Source organism: Bombus impatiens, unplaced genomic scaffold, assembly GCF_000188095.3.
Source record: "Bombus impatiens unplaced genomic scaffold, BIMP_2.2 scf_0106, whole genome shotgun sequence".
Classification (NCBI taxonomy): Eukaryota; Metazoa; Arthropoda; class Insecta; order Hymenoptera; family Apidae; genus Bombus; species Bombus impatiens.
The window spans coordinates 312,670-335,305 of NT_176525.1; the positions used below are offsets into that span (position 1 = coordinate 312,670).

The 22,636-nt window shown below is 38.2% G+C and overlaps 1 protein-coding gene across 1 annotated transcript in view; it reads left to right on the top strand.

The window, feature by feature from the left end:
- Window positions 1-22,636, top strand: part of LOC100742334 (RNA polymerase II elongation factor Ell) — a 148,240-nt gene that overhangs the window by 118,631 nt on the left and 6,973 nt on the right. The window contains exons 3-4 of the mRNA XM_012380689.3: window positions 20,020-20,144; window positions 21,877-21,993. Of these exons, the coding sequence (XP_012236112.1) occupies window positions 20,020-20,144; window positions 21,877-21,993 (242 nt within the window). The remainder of the gene's footprint in view (window positions 1-20,019; window positions 20,145-21,876; window positions 21,994-22,636) is intronic.

The window sequence follows — 22,636 nt, forward strand, 5'->3', positions numbered from 1 at the left end:
TTTTGAACATGTGGCAACAGGAGGAAACGAACGACAGTTTCTGGTTGTTGCTTCGGTGAGGACGCAGCTTTAGGAATTCGCGGTTGATGAAAAAAATGAGACGAGGAAGAAAACGGGTAACACGGTGGTTTTCACGAAACCACGGTTCAGTATCGCAGGTTCTAGCGATAGTTAGTAATTAGTTAGCGTGTGGCGCAAGGCGAATGGAACGAAAGGAGAAAATGTTCGCCTTGGTTTTTTTTTTTTTGTGAGTTACCGCGGAGTTAGAACAGAGATGGTGATTATGGGTCTTCTCGTTTCTTCTGTTTTATGGCTTTGTATCGTATAGATGTAATCAGTTATTAACTATGATTGTTACCGAGACGAAGAATATTCCGTAAAATGCTGATACGTTATCGAGGAATATCGAATCTTTTGGCGATTGCGATGTTTGTTAAATGATGTACGATCATCATTTAAATCTTCTTTTAATAAATATAGAACATAGTTATTTAGGAAAGAAAGAGAAAAATGAAATTTTAGTAAATATATCGATACGATTATTATTTAACAAATAATGCCATTTTATTACCAGAAAATAGATTCTAGAATTTTTCTAAAATTTGTATTATTTCCAAGATAATAAGAAAATGATTTTTTATGATCGTTGTACGATCGCAGATAAATAATTTGAAATAATCTTAATAGCGGAAGCGTACAAAATGGATTGCACACGTACGTATTAGTTCAACGACGTGTAACATAACAGTTCTTAAGACATAAGTTTGTTTTAACGCATATCGGAAATAAGATTGAGTAAAACAAGCAAGGGGCTGATTTTTATGGATAGGATACTGGCTCAGTTATGAAAAAAAGTGAAACTTTTGCTTTTCTTTTCTTCCTGCGTACGTATGCTCGTGTGTTAAAAAGGATATTATGCATTGCTCCTAGTATTATACAAAGATTTCGTTATTAAGATTTTATAAATCGACCATATCTCGAACGTTACGTAAATTCGATGGAACTTTAAAATACGATCTTTCATTTTCTCAGAACTTCCTTTTCTCTTCGAAGATACTTCAACAGATTTCGAAATCGCCACTACTGGCATTATAGCCCGGCATTATAGTTAATAGCATCGATGTAAACATCAACAAAATAATAAAATACATCGTAATTACTGCTTATATAAGCCACGTAGAAGTCAAATTGATTAATTTCAGCATCTTAGCGTCTCTTAATTTCGCAACCGGTGTACACGCACTGATCTGTATATCTATATATCTATAATAACAAATAATTGAAAGAGAAATTAAAGACGCGGGGAAAATGAAATATCAAACAATTTTTTAAATAATCCAGATAAGCGATTAGATCTTTAGAAATCAAATAATTAATTAAACTGTCGATGTTTCTTTAAAATGAAACGAGTAAACATTTTTATTTCCGATAATAAAGATAGATTCCTATCTCGATCTTTCTGTCGCTTTTCCACCCCTCATTCTTAAGCTTCCTTCTTGCATAATCAATGGTCGACGTTCGCAAAGACGAACAACATTTAGCGAGCGTTTACGGTTTCCATTTATCACGAGAGTTACGCAAAAGGATCGCAAAGATGATTGCGCCACCTTTCTCTGGCGTAGTGTAGTCTTTTTGAAACGTCCTCGTTAAAACCGCTAGAGTCTCATATATCGGGATGTTGCACCGCCCCTATGTGTTGCCAGTGCACCCATAGAAACAAACCTTTACGTCTAACGCGATTCTCCTAACGGTCGGATCATTCGTGGAAGGTTGTCATCCCGTGATCAAGTTGTACCAGCAAGCTGTCGTTCGTGTAAACCGCCCCTAAGGGGCTTCGTAAGTCGGTCACATTATCGCCTACCATAGCGCCAGCAGCCAAATATCATTTTAATATGTTTGCTATGTCGTATTTAGCTCCGTATGGTTTGAGTCAGATTCGTTACGCGCGCGTTTGACGAAATATACAGGGTGGTCGGTAACTGGTGGTACAAGGGGAAAGGGGATGATTTTACGCGAAAAAAAGTCGAAAATATAGAATAAAAATTCTTTTTTTTTTTTTTTTCCATCGAGACAACGATCCACAGTGAGATCCGTTATAACGAGACGCGATAAAGTGCACGCGTACCGAGCGAAGATTCAAAGTCGATTTTCTCGAAAACAAAGCCTCAGAGGAAAAATTTGTATTTTATATTTTCGACTTGTTTTTTCGCGTAGAATCACCCCCTTTCCGCTTGTATCACCAGTTACCAACCACCCTGTATAAATATTCGGATAGATATTGTTAAGATGCGTATTTTACGAAATTTTACGTGCGAAGTATGTTTAATACAACTCATCGCCTTATGGTCGTGTAAAAAAAAACGTTTTAAACGAATTACGAGTAGATGCAATTTAATTTTTGTATATCTTATATTTCCTAAGATATCGAGCGAGACTACTACACTTTTTTTTAAATGCTACTAAAGACCGTAAGCCGATAAAAAGAGAAATCCTGTTGGGGTTTGTAACATGACGACCTTGAGTTGTCCTTGAACATCAGAATCAGACGAAATATCGTAATTGTATGGGTTACTTTTAATTTTGATTAATTTTCGTTTAGTTGACCTGTTGAAAGTTTTCGTTTTTTTCCAAAAGGAGAGGAAAAAAAGAAGAAAAAAAGAAAAGACAGGAAACGAAACGAAGGCAGGTAATGAGATTCGTTGGAGAGTCAGACGTGATATTTATAAATTAAACGAGAAAGCAGCCACGTTGCCCGGGACTTCCTTAAATCCTTAACTTGGCGACGAATTTTATATGTCGCGTGTCGTAACGCTCGCTTTCACTTAACGCGATTTAATTCGCGTATGTACTTTCAAGTGTACCACGATGCTCTCTGTCTCCGATTGTATCATTTTGTCCGCCTTCGATCGTTCGATTATGCGCGCGTGCGAGGTAATATCCGGCGATTGGATCAAGTTCGATATGTACACTCGGCGATAAAGAGATAGCAGCGTAGCTTTCAAATTTAACGTTTTCACGACTATTACGTAACAAATGCATTGAATTTCGGTGCTCGATAATTCTTCATGCGTAATACGCTCTGTTACCATAAAAATTTGTACGATAGACTGTTGTTTCTTTAGCTGTACTCTTGTAAACAGTTTTGCTCGTTTGACAGTGAATTTAATTGTATCGTGGAAGCGATAAGAGACAGGTTGAAATTAGAACGACGCTATCGAACGTCATTGCCGATGGTGGGGGTACAAGAATGGGCCATCGGCAACTCAGCGTTTTACATGCACGCGTATCTATGTATGTATTTACACAGCGTTACTTTCACTTGGCGCGATTCATTTTCTGTAGCGTGATGCGCATGCGCGCACGAAACTGATTTAACTAACGCTTAAGGGTGCGTTTCCATTTCCACTTTGAACAATCGCGAACGAGCATACGTGTAATATTTCGTTCTTAGGATAAAGACATTTTTCGATCGTAGTGTCAATTTTATTTCCAAGTAGCTAATTTCTGTTCGGCCGATGTGCGCAAAATCTTATTGCTAGAACAGAAGCGATAAAAACTAGCCTTTTTATGAATCGAAAAATTGCAGATTCAAAGTAACTATTTCGTCAATTATTAATCTCATATAAATCAAACTTCTCTATTCATCCTCTTGAGAGTATTACCTTGTAGTGATATAATCTTTAAAATCGACTCGATAAAGTCTCGACTACTCGCGTAAAAATTTCGCGTATATTGAGATTTCAAGAGGAGCAACGATTTCCTTGAACAAATAAATATTCCAGTCGTATTCTTTTATTGTATGGGAACTGTAGTTGATTGTACACGGAAACAAAGATGACGATATTCTTATTTCTCCAAATACGAAGAAGTTTGTTTTGTAAAAAAAGGTAGCGCAATTCTTCGAAAACGTATGTACGCGTTTGCATGGAAATTTCAAGGGCGACGCTTTAATCGACCAAAAAGTTTCGTCAACTCGACGATGTTGACCTCTTTCTTTCTTTTCGAGTAGATTCTTCTCACGAAAATCTATTTTCTACGTTCGTAACGACGACATCCATCTATGAGCGTGATTCGAAAATAGAGAAACCAAATTCGAGGATTCGGCATGCGACGCGTCGCGCCAGTGAAAACGAAGCTTAACGTTAATTAACGACGTAACGCGCGTTTCGATCGAAGCCGAGAGATTTCGAGCGGGGAAACGTAGAAAGGAGGCGCGAAAACGCGCGACGATGAAGTCATCGTGGAACGTTAAGTAAAAGCGTGCGCGCTTTTGCCTCACGTGTGCTGCACGCAGCGAAAAAGAAACGAACGTGCAACTTATACACGACCGACCTTGTGCCAAATGTCGTTTCATCCTCAGTCAGGGACGCCTGATCATCGATTGGCTATTACGTATATCACCTTTTCTTTTTTCCTTGTTTGTTCGTGAGAAACACGATTTTTATTGCTAATTCTTTCGCATGATTTCGCGAATCTAAAAACGTACGCAAATAACCAGACGTAACATTTTTTCGGCCTTTCAAACGATTTTGGTTATCCGAGAGTAAATTTGCTTGTTTAAATACGTAGTACATAATTTAGTATAGAAATGATATCTTGTCTTATTTTTGTGATTTTAATGTGGCCAATCAACCGCGCCCACGTCTTTAGTATTTTAGATTTTGCTTGACAAATTCGTGTGCTTCAGAAATTCTATCGTTTTCCCAGCGTTTTTCGAAGTCGTTAACAATTTCTTCCTGTCCAATCTGTCCCCTACCATTCTCCTGATATTCGGCTGTGCTAAAATTAAAGCAGAATTAATAGTTCTGGGATATTTGTTTTTAAATTCAAATGGGACAGCGAGGAAGGATACCGCTAGAATCTAAGTTTAAAATTTAAATTCTAGAATTTAATATCTAAACAGGATTAGTCGGAGATAAGGATGAAAGAAGGCTTTGTACGTGGAATTAGACAGTTAGCTTTAATTTAAGGGAATCCACAGCGTGGATAATAGATGCTAATCGAATCCTTTCGCCACTGATCGTCTATAAATAATTTTTATTAATACAATCTCCAATAGCGGAACAATTTTTGTAATATAATCTACGTAAGAGAAAATTGTTAAACGTAAAAATTGTTTAAAAAACAGTAAGAAAGGATCAACGATGAGATAAATTTATATACAGGGTGGTTGGTAACTGGTGGTACAAGCGGAAAGGGGGTGATTCTACGCGAAAAAAGAAGTCGAAAATATAAAATAAAAATTTTTCGTTTGAGGCTTTGTTATAACGGATCTCACTGTAGATTTTTAAAAAAATTTAAAAAAAAGATAAAAAGAAATTTTTATTCTACATTTTCGACTTCTTTTTCGCGTAGAATCATCCCCTTTTCGCTTGTACCACCAGTTACCAAACACCCTGTATATAAACACGAAACTTAAACTGTAAGAAATGTTCTGTTTTAGATATGCAAAATTAACATTCTATACGTTCTCCAACCAGTCTCGAAAGTTTCCAAATAGATAGACGATTTCGTTCTCAGGAACGGAAATCAAGTAGAAGAGGAGAAAATTGTCGATTATACGGGGCATTGACGCCATGACCTCATACTTGCAGTATTTTCACCATAAATATAGTATTCCAGAGGTTGTTCTTCGAGATTATTGCGTTGTTAATGTCGCTTTTGGAAAAGAAAGTTAGATGCCATTCACTTTTTAAATGTTCGTTAAAATTCGGATTACGTTCAAATCTATCGGAGAATAATTTTAACATTCGTGACTCATTCTATCTTCCACAGACTAATTGCTCTTTCGACATCGCCTCTATCTTTCCATAGATATTTGAATATTTTATTAATCACGGTTGAATTTTTTAAACGCATAGCTGTGCTCAGACTTCTAACTTCTTCCAAAAACGGCTACACGAAAGCATCATTTTACCTAAGACATCAAGGTCTCTAGCGTTCACCATGACAAAATAGATCGAGAAAGAGAAAAATCCATCGTACACTATTCACCTGTGCGTATGATGACACGCGTGAATTTATAACGCGGCGGAAAGCGTAGAAACCTCTCAGCTCTTATTTCATACGGGCGACTCGCGAGCACGTACGCTGCCTCGTGCGAGATAAAGCTACGCGCGAGCAAGACCTACGCAGTACCACGTGCCTTCGTATTTCATCGAGTTTTCGTTATTCAATTGCGTCACGTGCTACCCATGGAGCCTTTGACTCGGTTCTAAGCCGCCACGCGATGGAACGAGAATTTTCTCTCGTTCTTTTACCTTCAGAATCTAAGCTGTGTTTAGATCGTAGGCTGTGGATCGATCGGTAGTTTCATTTCGTGGCGAATGACCGACAGGATGTTGAAGGTTGGTCTCTGTTACTGTTAAACAAGATTGAGTTAAAAGACGGGGCAAATATAGTAGAACTATAGCGTGCGTCAAAATACGCGCAGAATATTGATAGGATCGAATCGAGATATCGAAAGAATGAAGAAAGTCCGCGTACAAAAATATCGTTTGAGATTTAATTTTCAAGTTAGAAACGATTCAACCGACGATACACCGATAAAACTGCGTAGAATCAACGAATCAGATGACGAATCTTTCTCTCTGTTTCTGCCATATTTCACGCTTCTATACTCTGATCTCGGGAGATCGCCCTTTATCCATTGAGAAGTAGAAATAAAAGATAAGAGAAAATAAATGCTACGAGGTTAAACACAAGCCTTCCTTCGCATAGTTTGTAGAAAATCGTAGAAATCGCTAAAAATCCACTGTAGTAAATTCGTAAAGTCTCTACGAAGAACTACAGGAATTCGTTGTTTCGACTATTCTGATAATTCCACCTGGCTGTTAACGATATTAATCGATAATTAACCACCAAGAGTAAAAATTAGATCGTAACTAGTAAAATTGGTAGAATATTCATGGCATTCTGTTAGCGTCCAAAGTGGCCGTCGTCTTGTCTTTGCCTAAAAAGCCGAAGATCCCGCTTTTATCCTTCTTGTTTCCTCGTTTTTTATCTTCTTCTCGCTTACATTTTTTATTCCTGCTTATATGCACCTGACATCGGCGGAACAGTGAAAGCCACTCTCATCGTCGTTCGATCCAAGATACATCGCGTCTCTCGTGAAGCCCTTCCTCTCTCATCATTGAATTTATTTCCAAATTGCGTTATTCGGGTCAAACGTGAACTGTACGTCCAAAGGAACCATATTTTTACTCCGCTTCAAGCTAGTCTCTTATTTCTTCCTTTTCCCTAATTTTCCTTTTCATTTATTTATTTATCTTGTCGTTGTTGCTTTTTCTTTTTTTACGTCGTCTCGCTGTTTTTGATTCGCGTGTGATTCGCGAAAGGAGCTGCAGCTTACAGCACTCGCCTGGAGACGCTTCAAGGCCCGTTCTCGTCGACGAAATTGTCAGAAAAGTTCAGTTCAATTAGCCCGTGATTTTCTCGATGCTAAAACACGACCCGTCGTAACTTTCAGTTAGTTTCTCGTTAAGTTTGTCGAGTACGTAATGCTTCGTGGCTGGAGGAAATCGCTTATAGACGCTTTTAACGGCTCTCTTGTTTTGCTCTCCTGAACCGTGGTGCATTTTCATTTTTCTATCCTACGTTATTTCAGGAGAATATTATCGTACGTATCATCGTGTAAGTTATTTCGCGTGATATTTGTAAATTATTTTGTAAGTCAGTTAAATTAACTGTGAGATTTCTGCGATGTACTGCTACCGTTGACGGCTATTATAGTTCGTTTTCAAGAAGGTTAAAACATAATCGGAACTCCGAGCGTAGAGATTTAATTCTCCGTTACAAAGAAACGGGCGCTGTATTAAATGGAGTGTGTGTCGAGTGTAAAAATACGCACAATGGTCTTGGAGGTGTAGTTATTTCAAGGAACGAACGATGCCTCGCGATACGCGAAAGCTTATTTTTATCGTTTCTGAATTCGCGGAAATAGCGGAGCGAAACGGAGCAACAAAAATTCCAATTATAATTCCATTTAGAGTGCAAGTATCGTCTTTCTGGTGTCTAATTTAATCATTCGATTCGATGGAATGGAATTCGGCCAAAACTCGCTGGCTTCTTCGTCTCACTATTTCCTGTCAGCATTTATCAACTTTAATTACCGACAAAGACGATGTAACTCCGGAGAATTAACATTTAATCAAATAAATGGATACATATACCGTGGCTTCTAAAGCATTCAGTTTCTCGTCAGAAGAAAAGTTACGCAAATATTGAAATAACCGACGAACTATTTATGTATATTTCGTTGGGAAGCTATCGACCAACTTACAATTTTCTTCTGAAACCCTGGCATTTCATTTCCAACGAAGGCTGACATTTGTCCCGATTCATCGTCTTTCTTTATCAAATTTCTTTTATCAAAAATCCATAATAAATAGCATCGTTTTCCAAAGTCACCAAATACGTATATGACAGGTAAGAAGGTAATATGCGAAGACGGTCATCGAAATCATCGAAAATTTCCTAACTGAACCGGATACGGTATCGATCTTGGAATAACAATCCCAATGGAATATCAATGTTTTCCACGAGTTAAATAAAACGACCGTACGGCACGATACCTTTGAAAGTAATACCTTGTGCAAAACTCTTGGCATTACGGCTACCACTCTTTCCCCTCGTTCTTCTTCTGTAAAGTCATTAACAGTGTCATCAAGGCTTAACGAGACGCAGCAACAAAGCGTGGCGCGAGTTTATGAACAAAAGGCAGCTCCGATTGATGTTCCCTTTCATGTTTTGCCGTGAGTGGGCATGCAGCGCGAAAGGAAAGGTCAAAGAAGTTTCTGAAAGGATTCGCGAACGCATGGTCGCGTCGTCGACGACTGCTTGCTGCTTCATCGTCATTTATTCGCTCGAAAGCGAGGTATCATTCACGAATGCGATGCGATGCGTCGTTAAACGCCGAAAGACATTTTGACGGGGTACCACCAGCCTGACTGTTTCAAAAATTCCAACTCTCTCTTTTTAATTTTCTTATAGTCTTAGAATATTATTCTACTGTTTCGTATGACTCTCTATAGCCCATAGAAATTCCGCTAAAATGGTTTATCGGAATTCAAATTCCTGACCAAGTTACAGGGACAGACGCGTTCAGGTTCAGATCTTTTGGAAACTATGTTTCTTCACTTGCTCGCTGCGAAATCTTCCGATCTACGTATACGTATTTTCTTTAAATTTTCAACGTGTTTTGCAACGTAGAATTTCCTTCGCAGCTCGATTGTTTGATCTTTGTTTAGAGTCGATTAATTTTTGCTAAAAAGAATTAAAAACTTCCTTTTTCCTCGGATGTGTTGCCATGTGGTTTTAGGTGGTCAGGTTATCGAGTTACATCGATATCACACGAAAATATTAAACGTTTCATGGTAGTAATCATTTATGGAAAACAATTTCACGTAATTCCCTAAATTCGCGTCTAAGAGACTGGTATCTCCTCCGCGTTTTTGCATACGTGATGCAATCGCTGTAACGTACATTCCTGTCGATCGATTCCACTCTATAAATGTACAGATGACGCGGCCACCTACGAGTTTTCGTTCAACAGTGGATCACTGCACTGTTTTGGCCTCCGCACGCGAAACGGCCATCACCGTATGGAATGTAATTAAATACCTTTAACTCGAATTTACGTTTCAGATTTAATCTTCTTGTTTGATCGTGGTTTCTTGGTAATCGGTGTGCCGAACATTTTACGTTATCTTTTATCTCGTTTTATTTTCTCATTCATGATCATTTCTTTTATTTTGCGGTTATTTTCAACGTGGAAATTCTTTTGTTAAGCAATTTTGTCTTCTCTTGGTCCCTTTAATCGTTTCCTTCTATGAAGCGGTTTTTATTTTTCGAAATTCCGTTAGTCGGAGTTTTTTAATACAAAGACCTCTTATTTAAAGTTACGTCACTGAATTTTTGTCGGCTAAAGATAGTTTCAATTTGTGAAAGTTGATAATAACTTGTTACGTCTTCATCTCTTTGTCTGATCCATATCTTTTTCTGTCAAGCATTCCACAGTTACGTCTCCTTCATTTTTCTTTATTAACACTCGCTTGTACGAAAATTTGCAAATCCTTCGTAAAATAAACGCTCTATTACCAATAAAAAATCAGCCAACAAAACAATCCATCGTTCGGTACATGCAGTACGATTCATTAGAAATCAGAATAGTGGAAAACGAATTGCACATACCGATCATGCTAATGCAGTATTCCAGCATTCTCCAAATTTTCCTCTCATAAAACAAAACAATGTACCCCTTGGCAATTAGAGAAAGGCGACCGTGAGGACACCACAGTCCCTCATCAACGATCCTCGGTGCAACATTTAAAGCTGCCAAACAAAGTGGAATAATCGAACGCGATGCTCGAAATACCAATCGAGCGTTCGTACATTCTCTGGATTTTCCACGCGTGAAACGATAGAGTACACGAGGATTTCGTTCGAGCTGACGTATCGATACGAAAATTCGCCGCGGTGGAACGTGAATCGTGGGATTTGGTAAAACCGCGTACGCACAGCGCGATTCCACGTTTGAGGGAATGCAGCGTATGCGGCTGCTGAACGATTCTGTTCTCGGCTGGTCGTGGCTTTAAGCACCAAAATAATTCGAAGCCAGCAGCTCGAATAGGTGGGCGAGTTGGCAAACTGATCGAAAGGTAATCGCGCGAATCGCAAGGCCTCGATGCAACCGATGCGAAGCGGTTGCGATTTTGTAAAGGCGACACCATACCGTTCGGTAGCCTTACGTTTCGAACAGATCACGTTCACGAATTATCCGCTTCTGTGTGCATTGAATTACTACGACCATAAATCTAGCGAATTGCAGACCGTGTCACGACGATGTCGTATCGCTCGTGTGCATCGGGTCTGACTGACGTCGCTTAAAATTAGTCTCTGGGTTTATAACAGAAACCATAGTCTTACGAAGAAGGTGGACGATCGCATGGTCGTTGTTAGGCAATTTTTTATATTCCTTTATCTTGGTTATGAAACGTTGAATTTAGCTTAGACGTGATTTTAGATAAAAGAAGAAAAATCATCTGGCGTTGTTAGGATCGTTAATACCTTGGATGAACTCTATGCAGACTCTGTCCGAAGAATTCCTACTTTCTTATACATTACGTTTGTATATTTACGATATAAGATACTGAAATGAAACTTGATCAAAATTAAAGTTTCAATTCTAGGGTTAAAGAAGTTTCCAAGTAAAAAGCGACCTACAGAAAATCGGTTAAGACACACTGTAGCATTTTCACTATTTCAGTCGGTCCTCTTAGATTAGGAACTGGAGATTAGTTCCTTTTATTCGTAGTCTTCCTCAATTTTCTGTAATAGTAGGATTTCCAGTATCCTTTGTGCATCTTCTGAATATTTCAAGTTATTACTAAACAGAACAAGTACAAATTAATTTACCATCTGGATTGCCTCTTTTGTAATTTATATCTATTCTATAATCTATTAACACGGATATCTCCTTGTTCAATCTCTCTCTGTGATTAAAAAGGAAGCAAAATTTCCATTCTAATACAAGTATCGTTGTATATAATATTCCAGCTAATGTATCAATTGTAGAACTTAGGAAATTCTATCTTAACGAATTTATCTGAACGAATACTTGAAGTTTCTCAGCTTTTTGAAAAACCTGCACGAAAAGTATCATCTTCGAATTAGCGAAAAGAAAGTAACAACTCGCAATGCAATTAAACCGTGATAAATTGTCATATCTGTCTCCATCCGTCGAATCGCAAACTTGTCGTATAATACGAAAGCTCAACTCCGCTTATTCGCATATACATTTGCAACGAAATATGATAATGCAACATTAATAAAGCTACAATTTACATAGCGCGAAATATTGTCTGGCGAAGTTGCATGCCGTGTTCACGTGTCTCGAGCGTACATTTATAACTGCTGTTTTAATAAGATGCATTGCAACAGGACCTTATCGCGATTACATACACGACTTTTAGCTCGAATCGTTTAACGGTGCTATGACGTTGTATGTTGTAGAGCGAAATGCCATATCGAGCGGGATTTATTTGAAGAAAACTAACGATATACGTACAATTTTCATACGAATGCAATATACTGGATAAATTATACAGCGCTCGACGATATCGTAAATGCTTTATTACAATATAACATTTTCTAGTCAATTTATCTGACGTCTTGATCGATGATCCAGCAGATTACTACAATCTTTAAATTACTTTTATCGTCGTTATTTTTCGATTAGTAAAGTGATCCATTTAATTATACTTAATTTATTTACTTTAATCTCACAGTGAGATTGTTTCTACTGAATTTTACGGAATTCTTTTCGCTTTGAACCTCTTGGCTTCTCCTTATATTTGGTCGTATTCAAAGTCGTAAAAAATAAAAAAAAGAAAAAAAAAAGAACGTTATGGCAATCCAGACTGTGATTCTTGGCTTTTCCTTCTACGATCTCTGAAATCTCTACCGCGATTATCGCCTTTTTATCGAGATTCTGATAACGTAGACCACTCGAGGCGGTTCTTTGTCAGCCACATCGAATACAAGCGTCGTTCTCGCGTACAAAGGGATTTGTACAAAGGAAAATGGATTCATTCCTTTGAAAGTATGCGCATTTCGTACGCTTGCACTTTTAAATATGGAATTTAATATTTGTTGACACACGCACACACACAGAGAAGAATACAACAGCGTGGTATATTCGATTAATCTCAAAAAGTGATTGAATTTTAATCCATGCCATTAAAAGTTGCGTTAACGCAATATGTATTTCATTGCCAATTTCTTTATCTTTTGACTAATTATCTAATTAAACATATCGAATTTACATTGCGATCATGAAAAGGAATTTCATATTTTTTTTTTTTCGTTGCTATCCATTTTTACATCTACATCCTATAATTGTATGAAATTCGTCGAGATTAAAGTATTTTATAATACTGTAATAAACAATCTTATATACGTAATAAATTGCCGCGATGTATTCTAATACAGTTTTTGTAAGCGTAAAAAGCAATAATTTATTTTATAATAATATCAACTTTTATAATAATATCGATCGATTTTTGCACGTTATTTCATTGAGTGGCTCTTAACGCTGACTCAATGTGTGATATAATCGTTAATAAATTAATCGGTCGGAATCATTTCTGATGCTTTGACATTGCTGTATATTTTATCGCAGAATTTCGTATTCGTGCGTGTTTTTTTTATCTTCTCATTGGACTTTAAATTCTACGACAACGACACGTATCTTGCGTATACTCTAGCCTGCACGTACGCCTGGCTTCCGACCTAGACCTCGATAAATGTGATACTCGCCATTTCAATTTCAAATTTCAAGGAGTAGAGCTTCGTGTACGGTTTTACCTGTTCGCTGAAACAATTTTGAACGGACTTTGTCGAGATTCGAATATTTAATAGCCTCGTGTTACAGTCGATTCGGAAAGCAAATAAAATTCTAAAATAACAAGGAGAAATCAAGATACTACGCGTTTCTTTTTCTAATACTCTTATACCTATTTTAATGTCAACATCGTGCCAAATATTTGAGAGTTTCAGAGAAATGGAATAATCTCGGAACTTTGTATTCTCTTAATCTTCTATAAATATTTACAAGATAAGCCTATACAATATGTTGCATCAGCATGTAGATAAAAATTTCGAAAACGAAACTCAAAGTTAAAAGTAAATTTGAAGACTAAAAAAGAAAGGATTAAAAGATAAGTGCGATGCAAGTCGATTTGTATAGCTACATTTGTTTGTCATAAAGCAATCATATGAGAATGTTTGTAATCAACATTCGTCGCAGAAAATATCCCGTGACGAGTAAAGAGACGACGAGACGGTTGTCCTTCGAGTAGTGAAATTTAAACGAACGGCTTTGCTCCCTTCACGAAACTTTCATTCGCATTCTCGTGCGGTTCAACCTTTCGTTTAAGAGGAAAGAAGAGAAGGGGGATCCTTCGTCTCCTCGATATGTGAATATCCGTGAGAGAAGTTTCCTTCCTCCTCGAAGATTACGATCACTCGTCTCGCGTCGTCATTTTCTCTGTACCTCGTTTCTTTTTATATACCGATTTCATCCGATCGACGACCCACGATTTAACGTACCTACGTGTCTTATCAAATTTCCTTTTTGAATTTTGTATTTGAAATTCTCGTATCAAATTTGCATCGCAAGTCCATCGGGGTTAATATTCGAAAAATTAAGCAAAGAAAGACGAATCATGTATTTTAGTCAGTGCTGGATCAAAGAGTTCTGTCTACTGGGCCCGAGACTATTAGCCCAGCGTAAGACCGCTTTGTGTAAAAAATGATTTTCAAAAATTAGCTATTTATTTTGAGATTTTTGTTTGTAGAAATTTCCTGTTTTACGACGCTCTCTCTTTTAATCTAAACTTAGGAAGTTTTAGAAAATGCGTACACGCATACACGTATCCTACCTGTACCCTACGTTTCTGTTTCTTGTCTTCATTTTGATTTTAAATATCTTCTGTATCTTAAGTTTTTGGCGATCTTCTTCTTTTCCCGTTATTTCTTCGGCTAGTTGTTACTCCTGTTAAGCCAGATTCATCAAATGTCAACATTGGACAACTTCAGTCTCATTGCACATGCTGCTAATTTTGAAAATCTTCAAGATTCATCCTGTCGCATTAACTTTCATTTGTTAGCTAGATGAGATAATAGGATCAATCGCATATTGCTCAAAACTCAAACGACATTTACAAACGTAACAATAAAATTACCTTGCTAAGAATCATTCTATTAAGTCAACCACTGCCGCTACTAACTTTCGAAACATCCGCCATTAACATATCAGCGAATGACAGTCGGCCGACGAAAACTTTTTTTTGAACTCTCCAAGATCAACATGCATCGAGTCGTGTGAACTGAAAATGTCGTAATTCCGTAATACTTGGTAAACATACGCATTAATCGTTTCGTCATTTGCTATCGCTTCGGGGACCGGTTTTTTGGTGGCTGGGTAAAGAAAATCGACAAAAAGGATATATATAGAGTAAGGAAAGAAGAAAAATAAACAAGTATATCGTGGAAACCGAGACGGTGTGGTTACATTATCGAAAGCGAATAATATCGCTTGAACTCGCTTGCACGGTCATGTCATACCGACAAACGTTTCGCAACGGTTACCATCCGCCTGGTTGGTTAAATTTTCGGCACGAGTTTTCGCGTTCTGCGCATGCGTGATACCGGTCAGCCTTTTACGCTCGAGTTTCGTATCTACGAAACGTTCTTCCAACGATTTCATCCGCGAAGGTTGCCCTCCTTCGTTGTGCATAGTTCTTCTGTCATGGACGTAATTAGAGATACACTTGCCACTACTATGTAACACGATAAACGTTCTCTTACAGAGAAATTAAAATATATCGAAGAAAAATGAAAGATTCTAGATTATAGAACGTCGTTTCGTTTTTGCTGAAAAAAGAGGAATCTAGACAGAGATCGTTTCTCTTCTATGTCCTTCAACTTGCGAGTTAATTGTCAGGTTGAACGCGTCATCCGAAAAGTAATCGGTCCGCTGACCGATTTACTTCCAAATGTCAAGAGGCGTTCCGCGCGCAACGAGAGAAAAAAAGAAAGGATTTCGTAGGAATCGAGGAAGAGAAAGGAACAGCCAGGGGTGAAATTGGGTAGGGGGTAGAGGAGTGGGAGACGCGCAGGGGCAGAGGTACAACCATGGACGTTGCGAAATAGTCGGTCGTGCTCGACTGACTTTCGATGAAATTCAATCGGGGAAAAAGCTGCGCAGATCTCTCGTCTGCATGTACCGACGGAGGAGAAGTTAATTCTCGAAAGCATGGAAACCGGATTTCTTATCTGGCGGTAGTGAATACATCGCGTGAATGAATCGGGTATAAAAATGTACTATAGAAAGTAAAAAGCGATGCAAATAAGAACTCTATACCTAGTCCAATTTGAATTTACATGGACAACTTTAAAACTTGCTTATCGACGTATTTAACGCGTATTTAGATTCGTTCTTTTAGTAATCATAGACCGAATTCATTCTAATTCCTTCTACAAAATTTGATATTAATATTTAAATCGCGTATCGTAAATGTGTTAAGGCAATTTACTTTATCGCACAATATAGCGAAAAACAGGCACTGTTCTGTACTTGTTGTTCCAGTTTCTATACTTTCCTTTAAATGATTCGAATTCTACTAAATCCACTTTAGGCTTACATTTATTTGTATTGGTTAAAGGGGAATGGATTCCTGATCTCGTTTTCGTCATAGGCCTGAATATGGACAAATGTGTCTGCTCTCTGTCGTCGTCATCGCGATGCAAATAGTCCTTATAGCACGAATCCGACAAGATATAGACTCGATAGTTGTCGATGTATGTACGTTGTTCCCGTACCGAAGGAGACTTCTGTTACCATAAACGTCAAAATGTTTCCGCGAACGGATTTGCACGGGCTTCGTGCCGGGCCATTTGCCATTTCCACGTTCGATGCACACCGGATACGATAATGTTCATCGCATCCTCCGCTGCATGTCTGAAACAAAATTTCACCGCAGTAACCTCTATACGGCTCTATTCGCTTTTATACTACAACCCGTTTACACGAATTTTAATCGTACGATTCATCGTTGATACGAAGCAAAGGAATTTTTTTCTTCATCGACTACCGTTTTGCCGATCGTTATTTACGCGTCATCGCGCAACTGACAAAATATTATTGCGAAACATCTCGTTCTGAACGACGTCGAACCACGAAGTGCTGGCGTAGTACTTTGTCAGAACGATACTTTTATACGTTGCAGTATCTCGAAAAAGCTTAGGTATCTTCGAGACGATACTATACGATGCTCGATCGACCCTGGGAACGTGATTGTTAATTGATGAGCGTGTCTGATGACCTCGTGACACATGGGAAATCTTCAAGCGAGACTGCACTTAGTAGCAGATGTATGGAATTTTTTATGGGAGAATGGAATTTTAATTTTGTGGAATTTGATAGTAAACGAAGGAGGGCCTGTTTTGATAATAGTATCGTCATTTGATAAAAGCAATCTTTGAATAATCTAAATTACTGCTTATATTCCAACTATATTTACCACTGCCTTAAGGAAAGTTCCTATAAATATATGGACAAAAAGTGATCTTGTAGTATGTGATTATAATTTGCTAATCGTTACGAATTAATGAACTTGTATTCGTTACGAAGACAAAATATTTATTGATGTTCTATCCATTAACGCTTTCGTTATACAGAAGCTTCTAATTAGATTTACGATGTTGGTGATCATATGCAAAAATAAACACTCTAGTTCTATGAATGCAATTACCATCTATTACCGACAGTGTTCGTTACCTACCGATACTGCAGACACCATTCATGAAACAAAACAACGCATAGCTAATCAATAAACATTTCGTTAGAGACTAAAATTGAAATTATCAAAACTGTTTCCTGTTGAGGTTTAATCTCGGAATAGAGAGAGGAAATGCGTGGATGAATGTACAACAGAAATATATTTAAGTAATTTTAAGTATTAGTACAATGCGTTACTTTACAAAAAAGCTCCGAAGCCATGGGTCTATAGATATTTGTATAATTACGAACAAACTGATCTTTCTGTACCTCGCTGCACCATTTGTTTCTAGAAAAGACTATGAGGCTGAGAGGCCCTTCGAGTTAATTTAGTGCTAAACAATACTCAGTGGTTTCGGGGACTGAGAAAATTGAACACTTGAGAAGATATGAAGTTTTCCTTGAAGTAAGACCCACTTCAACATTTTCAATCCTTACCTCGACTATTATTATCTATATCTATTACTATAATGTATCCTATCGACCAAGTTCAACTTTACGTTCGCAATTTCGAAGATACTGTAGCTCGCAACCTAACCTACTGTAGCTAGCACCTAACCTAACAAATTCTTATGGGCACATTATACGCGTGATACAAAACATCTTGAAACGTTATTAACGCCAGAGTGAAACACGACCAATCATGACTATATCAATTCGAAGACGTACGTAGGGTATAGAGGTCATAACACGTATCTCGGAAATATATTTAGCAAAAAATTACTACGTGATAGTAATATAATAGTGGCCTTAAACGTACAATACTGTTCAAATAACTTGCGAAGTTTATACTGGCAATAAATAATTCGTAACTCCTACATACATTTTCAGATTGGTTTCGAATTTTACCAATACGATTGCCATAGTCTCGTTTCGTTGTGGCGCTAATCGATTTTCAGAATGTTTCGCGTAACGTGCGTGATATATGCGTAAAAAGTTTCTGAAAGTATTCAAACAATTTCGTGAACGACTGCGCTCGGCACCAATTTTTCTTGCTCGTTTCTGCGATCAATCGGGACGGATTGACGGATAACGATCTAAGATAGGCTGTTCGACAATTACGCGTCGTCAGTTGCGACCATCACTCTGATATCGTAATTGATGCATACGGACCGAGCGAGGTTAAATTACACACATCGCTGCGTAATCGTTAGCGTTACACGCTAATTCTCCAAATTCCACGGCCGCTTCGTTTACGTTCGTGTCGTTCCAATTTCGCCACGTTTATCGCTACTCGTAGCTGGCGAATAGACGCGTCCATACGCGCGCTGACTGAATGCAAGGCTGAACGAGCTTGAAATTATCGCAGCACGCCGATACCGCGCACAGAGCGCACCTTTGTTATCTGTCGAAATTATGGTCGCGCGGGAACCGCGTTAAAAGCCGGCCAAACGATGTCCACTGGAGCTTAATCGTGGATGGTTAGGTGTAATTTGACAGGGTGCTTCTAATCAACGTTATTCCATCAATTTACGTAACGAGAGAACGTGTTTCAGTGGAAAATCTGAATGCTGCTTTGTGTAGCGTGTGTTACGTCGAAAAAGATGTTAATCGCATATAATTTATAGCTTATACGTGATTCGCTGTAAATTATGTTTGATCCACATCCTGATTGTATAATTAAAGATATTGAAATAACCGTTTTCGAATAACTTGATGATATTGGAATTACTTTACTACGGAATACAGTAACGCTATGCATAGCGCGTTCCTTCGTAACGCAGTTTCGTATAATGTCACGCTGATAGTCCGTAGTTCGTGTAATGGTCGGTCCTCGCTGGCCTTGCTATTTGCGAACGTGTTCTTGAGCATTTAAGTATACTTTTATGACCACTGCTGACGAACACTGGTAGTTAAGATTCCCGAACCCCAACGAACACAATGGTATCCGTTGAGGTATATTTCTGAGCGCTGTGCGTGCGCCAAGGATAAACGAGGAAAGTAGTCAATGCGAGTGAGCTAGTATTGGCAGTCAGGTCAATTTTTACCTCTAGAATTAACACGAAAGGTAATACAAATATAGTCGTGTTTGGTACACGACTCGTCGCACGCGCCTCAATCATCCCAATAAAATTCTCTCGTAATGACATAATAAAAACATAAAAAGAGTTATATTTCTCTGATTCCGATAATTATTGGGAAACCTGTTCGTCAACAGTCCACGATCTCTAGCGATCGGACCACTGCTGTTTGTATCTAATATAGAAAATGAAAATAAGTTAATCGTTTCGCCTTAATTCACCCTCGTTCTATCGTTACGTGTTTATTACCCAATTTTCGCGCAATATTGAGATACAGGAAAAGATGTATAAAAGGAGACCAAACGAAACACACGATACGAGATTAAAGCGCGTAACGCGAGTAACGACAACAGGACCAACGTATAAAACGTTGCCTCGAGGAACATTAGATCCTACTTATACAGATCTTATTTAAAAGCTTAGACAGACAGATAAACAGATAGATAGGTAAGTGGAGATACATATGCTTGTACATTGTACAGTTTCATGTAACCGGCAGATATAGATAGCTGTCGCTGGTATAGGAACATGAGAATACTATATGGTTGGTCGTGTCACCTACACACCAAGTACTGCACCATAAGCTGTTTCATAAGTTAATACGACCTTATTAGCGGAATAAAGGCACACGAATAACCAGTGGCTTTCTGATTACAGCAACTCTCCTTTCCACCTACCCAATCCAACCATGGATCCACAGGGTTTACGTTTAGCCTGTCTGGCAATCAAGACATCGAGGGTCCTCAGGGTAGTTTCGAGTGCATCCAACAAACGAGCCCTAAGTAAGTAACTATCTATGTAATGTATAGTCAATCGGAAAAATCACCTTGTTATCGTTTCTGAATCTACGTAAATAAAAGTAACGGGGTAGCTAGCCAGATCGAGTGAACTGAACAGATTCAAACTCGATTTTCTCGAAAATGAAGCTTCACGTGAAAAAAGAGATCGCCTTCTTCTCGATTCTATTATTACGGTTACGGTAACTGGCGGTACAGGCGGAAAAAAGAAGTCGAAAATGTAGAATAAAAAATATGGAATAAAAATTTATAGAATAAAAAAAAAACGTCAATCGAGACAACGATCTACAGTGAGATCCGTTATAACGAGACGCGATAAAGTGCACGCGTACCGAGCGAAGATTCAAAGTCGATTTTCTCGAACAAAACCGAGCGAAGATTCAAAGTCGATTTTCTCGAAAACAAAGCCTCGAACGAAAAATTTTTATTCTATATTTTCGACTTCTTTTTTCGCGTAGAATCATCCCCTTTCCGTTCGTACCACCAGTTACCAACCAGCCTGTATAATTCACGCGGATTTCGACTTGATACGTATATGACGTCGGTAAAATGATCGCAGCTGACGCTAATCTGTGGCCTTGTCGGAAAAACGGGACGCAATAATAGTAAACTGTAACAGAATACATAGTTTTTTTTTATTATTATTTAGTTTGTACTTTAGAATTTGTCCAGCTGGACATTCGGTAAATTTTTCTAGCTTAATTGCTAAATAACATGTGGATGGCTACCAACAGCGGGATACCATCTTCGAGTTTGTCTATTTCTTTAGTGAGGTCAGTGACGTGCAGAATACATAGTTGCATACCACAAACTGTTACTGTTTTGTCGTAGAACTTAATGGGCACGTTACTTACACGCGATCATTGTATAAATACGACAGAATTTTTCTTCTATAATATTCCTATAACGTATAATTATCGATATACGATATTTACGTGTGTGATTTTGATAGAGAGATTTTGAAATTGGTTTAAATTTAACGTTACCATAATGCTTGGAATTGAAATGGGTATACATCTGTTTATAATCGCGTTCGATCCGATGTTCCATGAATGAAACATTTTCTCGATAATTGAAAACTGTCCTTCGAACGTATGATTAGCCTTACTTTCGTGAACTTCATGCCACAGATAAAGCGACAGACGAAGATGAAAGAGCGTAAGAATTAATTCGGATTTACTCTCTGCAACGGTGTGATAATATTTCTTATTCCTTCCATCGGTCTTCAACCACCTTTATTCTTACCGTATCTTGTCAGTTAGAAAATTAAATCTCTGTCAGACAATATATCAGCTTCATAGAGCCAACGCTAATCTCTAACAATCCCGAAGGAAGATCTATTTCCTGACGGATAATGTATCAAATCCATGAAGCTAAAATTCATTTTTAATTCCGAAAGATATTACGCATCCTCTAAATTACCAAGAGAAGAAACGATCTTAAATTTTCTATTCGGTGGATAAAGTTGGTCTGTAACTTTGGCAAGAATCATATATAGAGGGAAAACCAATCTTAAATTTCATCGTGTAACCATCTGCTCGTGGGAGGATCAAATCGATTCCCACTGCTCGAATCTAGAAACTGCACGTCTTTCAAACGCGTGGCACATTTTCAAGACACGGGAAACGGCGCGGAAAAAAGAAAAGAGAAAAACGGCGTCGAGACTCGTTCTAGCGACTTATCGGTCTCTTTATGGTGTTCCATTTTTCCTGTGCAGGAATCTGGAGAGTCTTGGCGCATTGCCGTGTAAAATGCGAATACAAGCGAATGACGATGTGTACGAGACAACCAGGCATCGGATGGCCGTTGCCGAAGAGAATAACAAGAACAAATGGTAAGTCACCCCTTGAAAAGATACGGACGTCGAAGGCTCGACTTCATCGATCCTGCATGGAGGTCGATTTTTCTTCCATGAGTTCGTTATCGAGTTCGTGCACGGTTCCATTCCTTTATATGCTTGCTCGTTCTATTTTTCGAGTGGTTTCTGTGTCATATTCGTATGCACTTCACCTTGCTAAGTAAGTCGACCCTCGTTCCAAATCACGTTATTTCTAGATCCATCGTTCATGACAATTCGTACGATTCTCGAATTGAATTCGATATCAGTTTAGTTTATTCGTTATCGTTTACACGATGTTCGTTGATAATTACAGAGAACGAGGAGGGAAGTAGCGAGAATGGTAGAGTTACATAAGCCAATCTTCATTTTACAAGAGACATTATCGTGTAAGATGTAACCAAAGAACGAAAAAGAAAAGATCATTGGGATTGTAAGACAATGGATGGATATCGTGCAGGCAGATTAGTTAATTTGTTTAACAGCGTAACGGTCAAGGTTAAAAAAGCCTCGCAAGTGCGACTTAGGTCCGAAATCTTTGGTATCTGTCGCTGTGGATGAAACTTATTACGTACATGGATATACTGTGTGATACACGGTTTACATAAACGAGTCGTGTAACAAGATATTGCGAATAGTG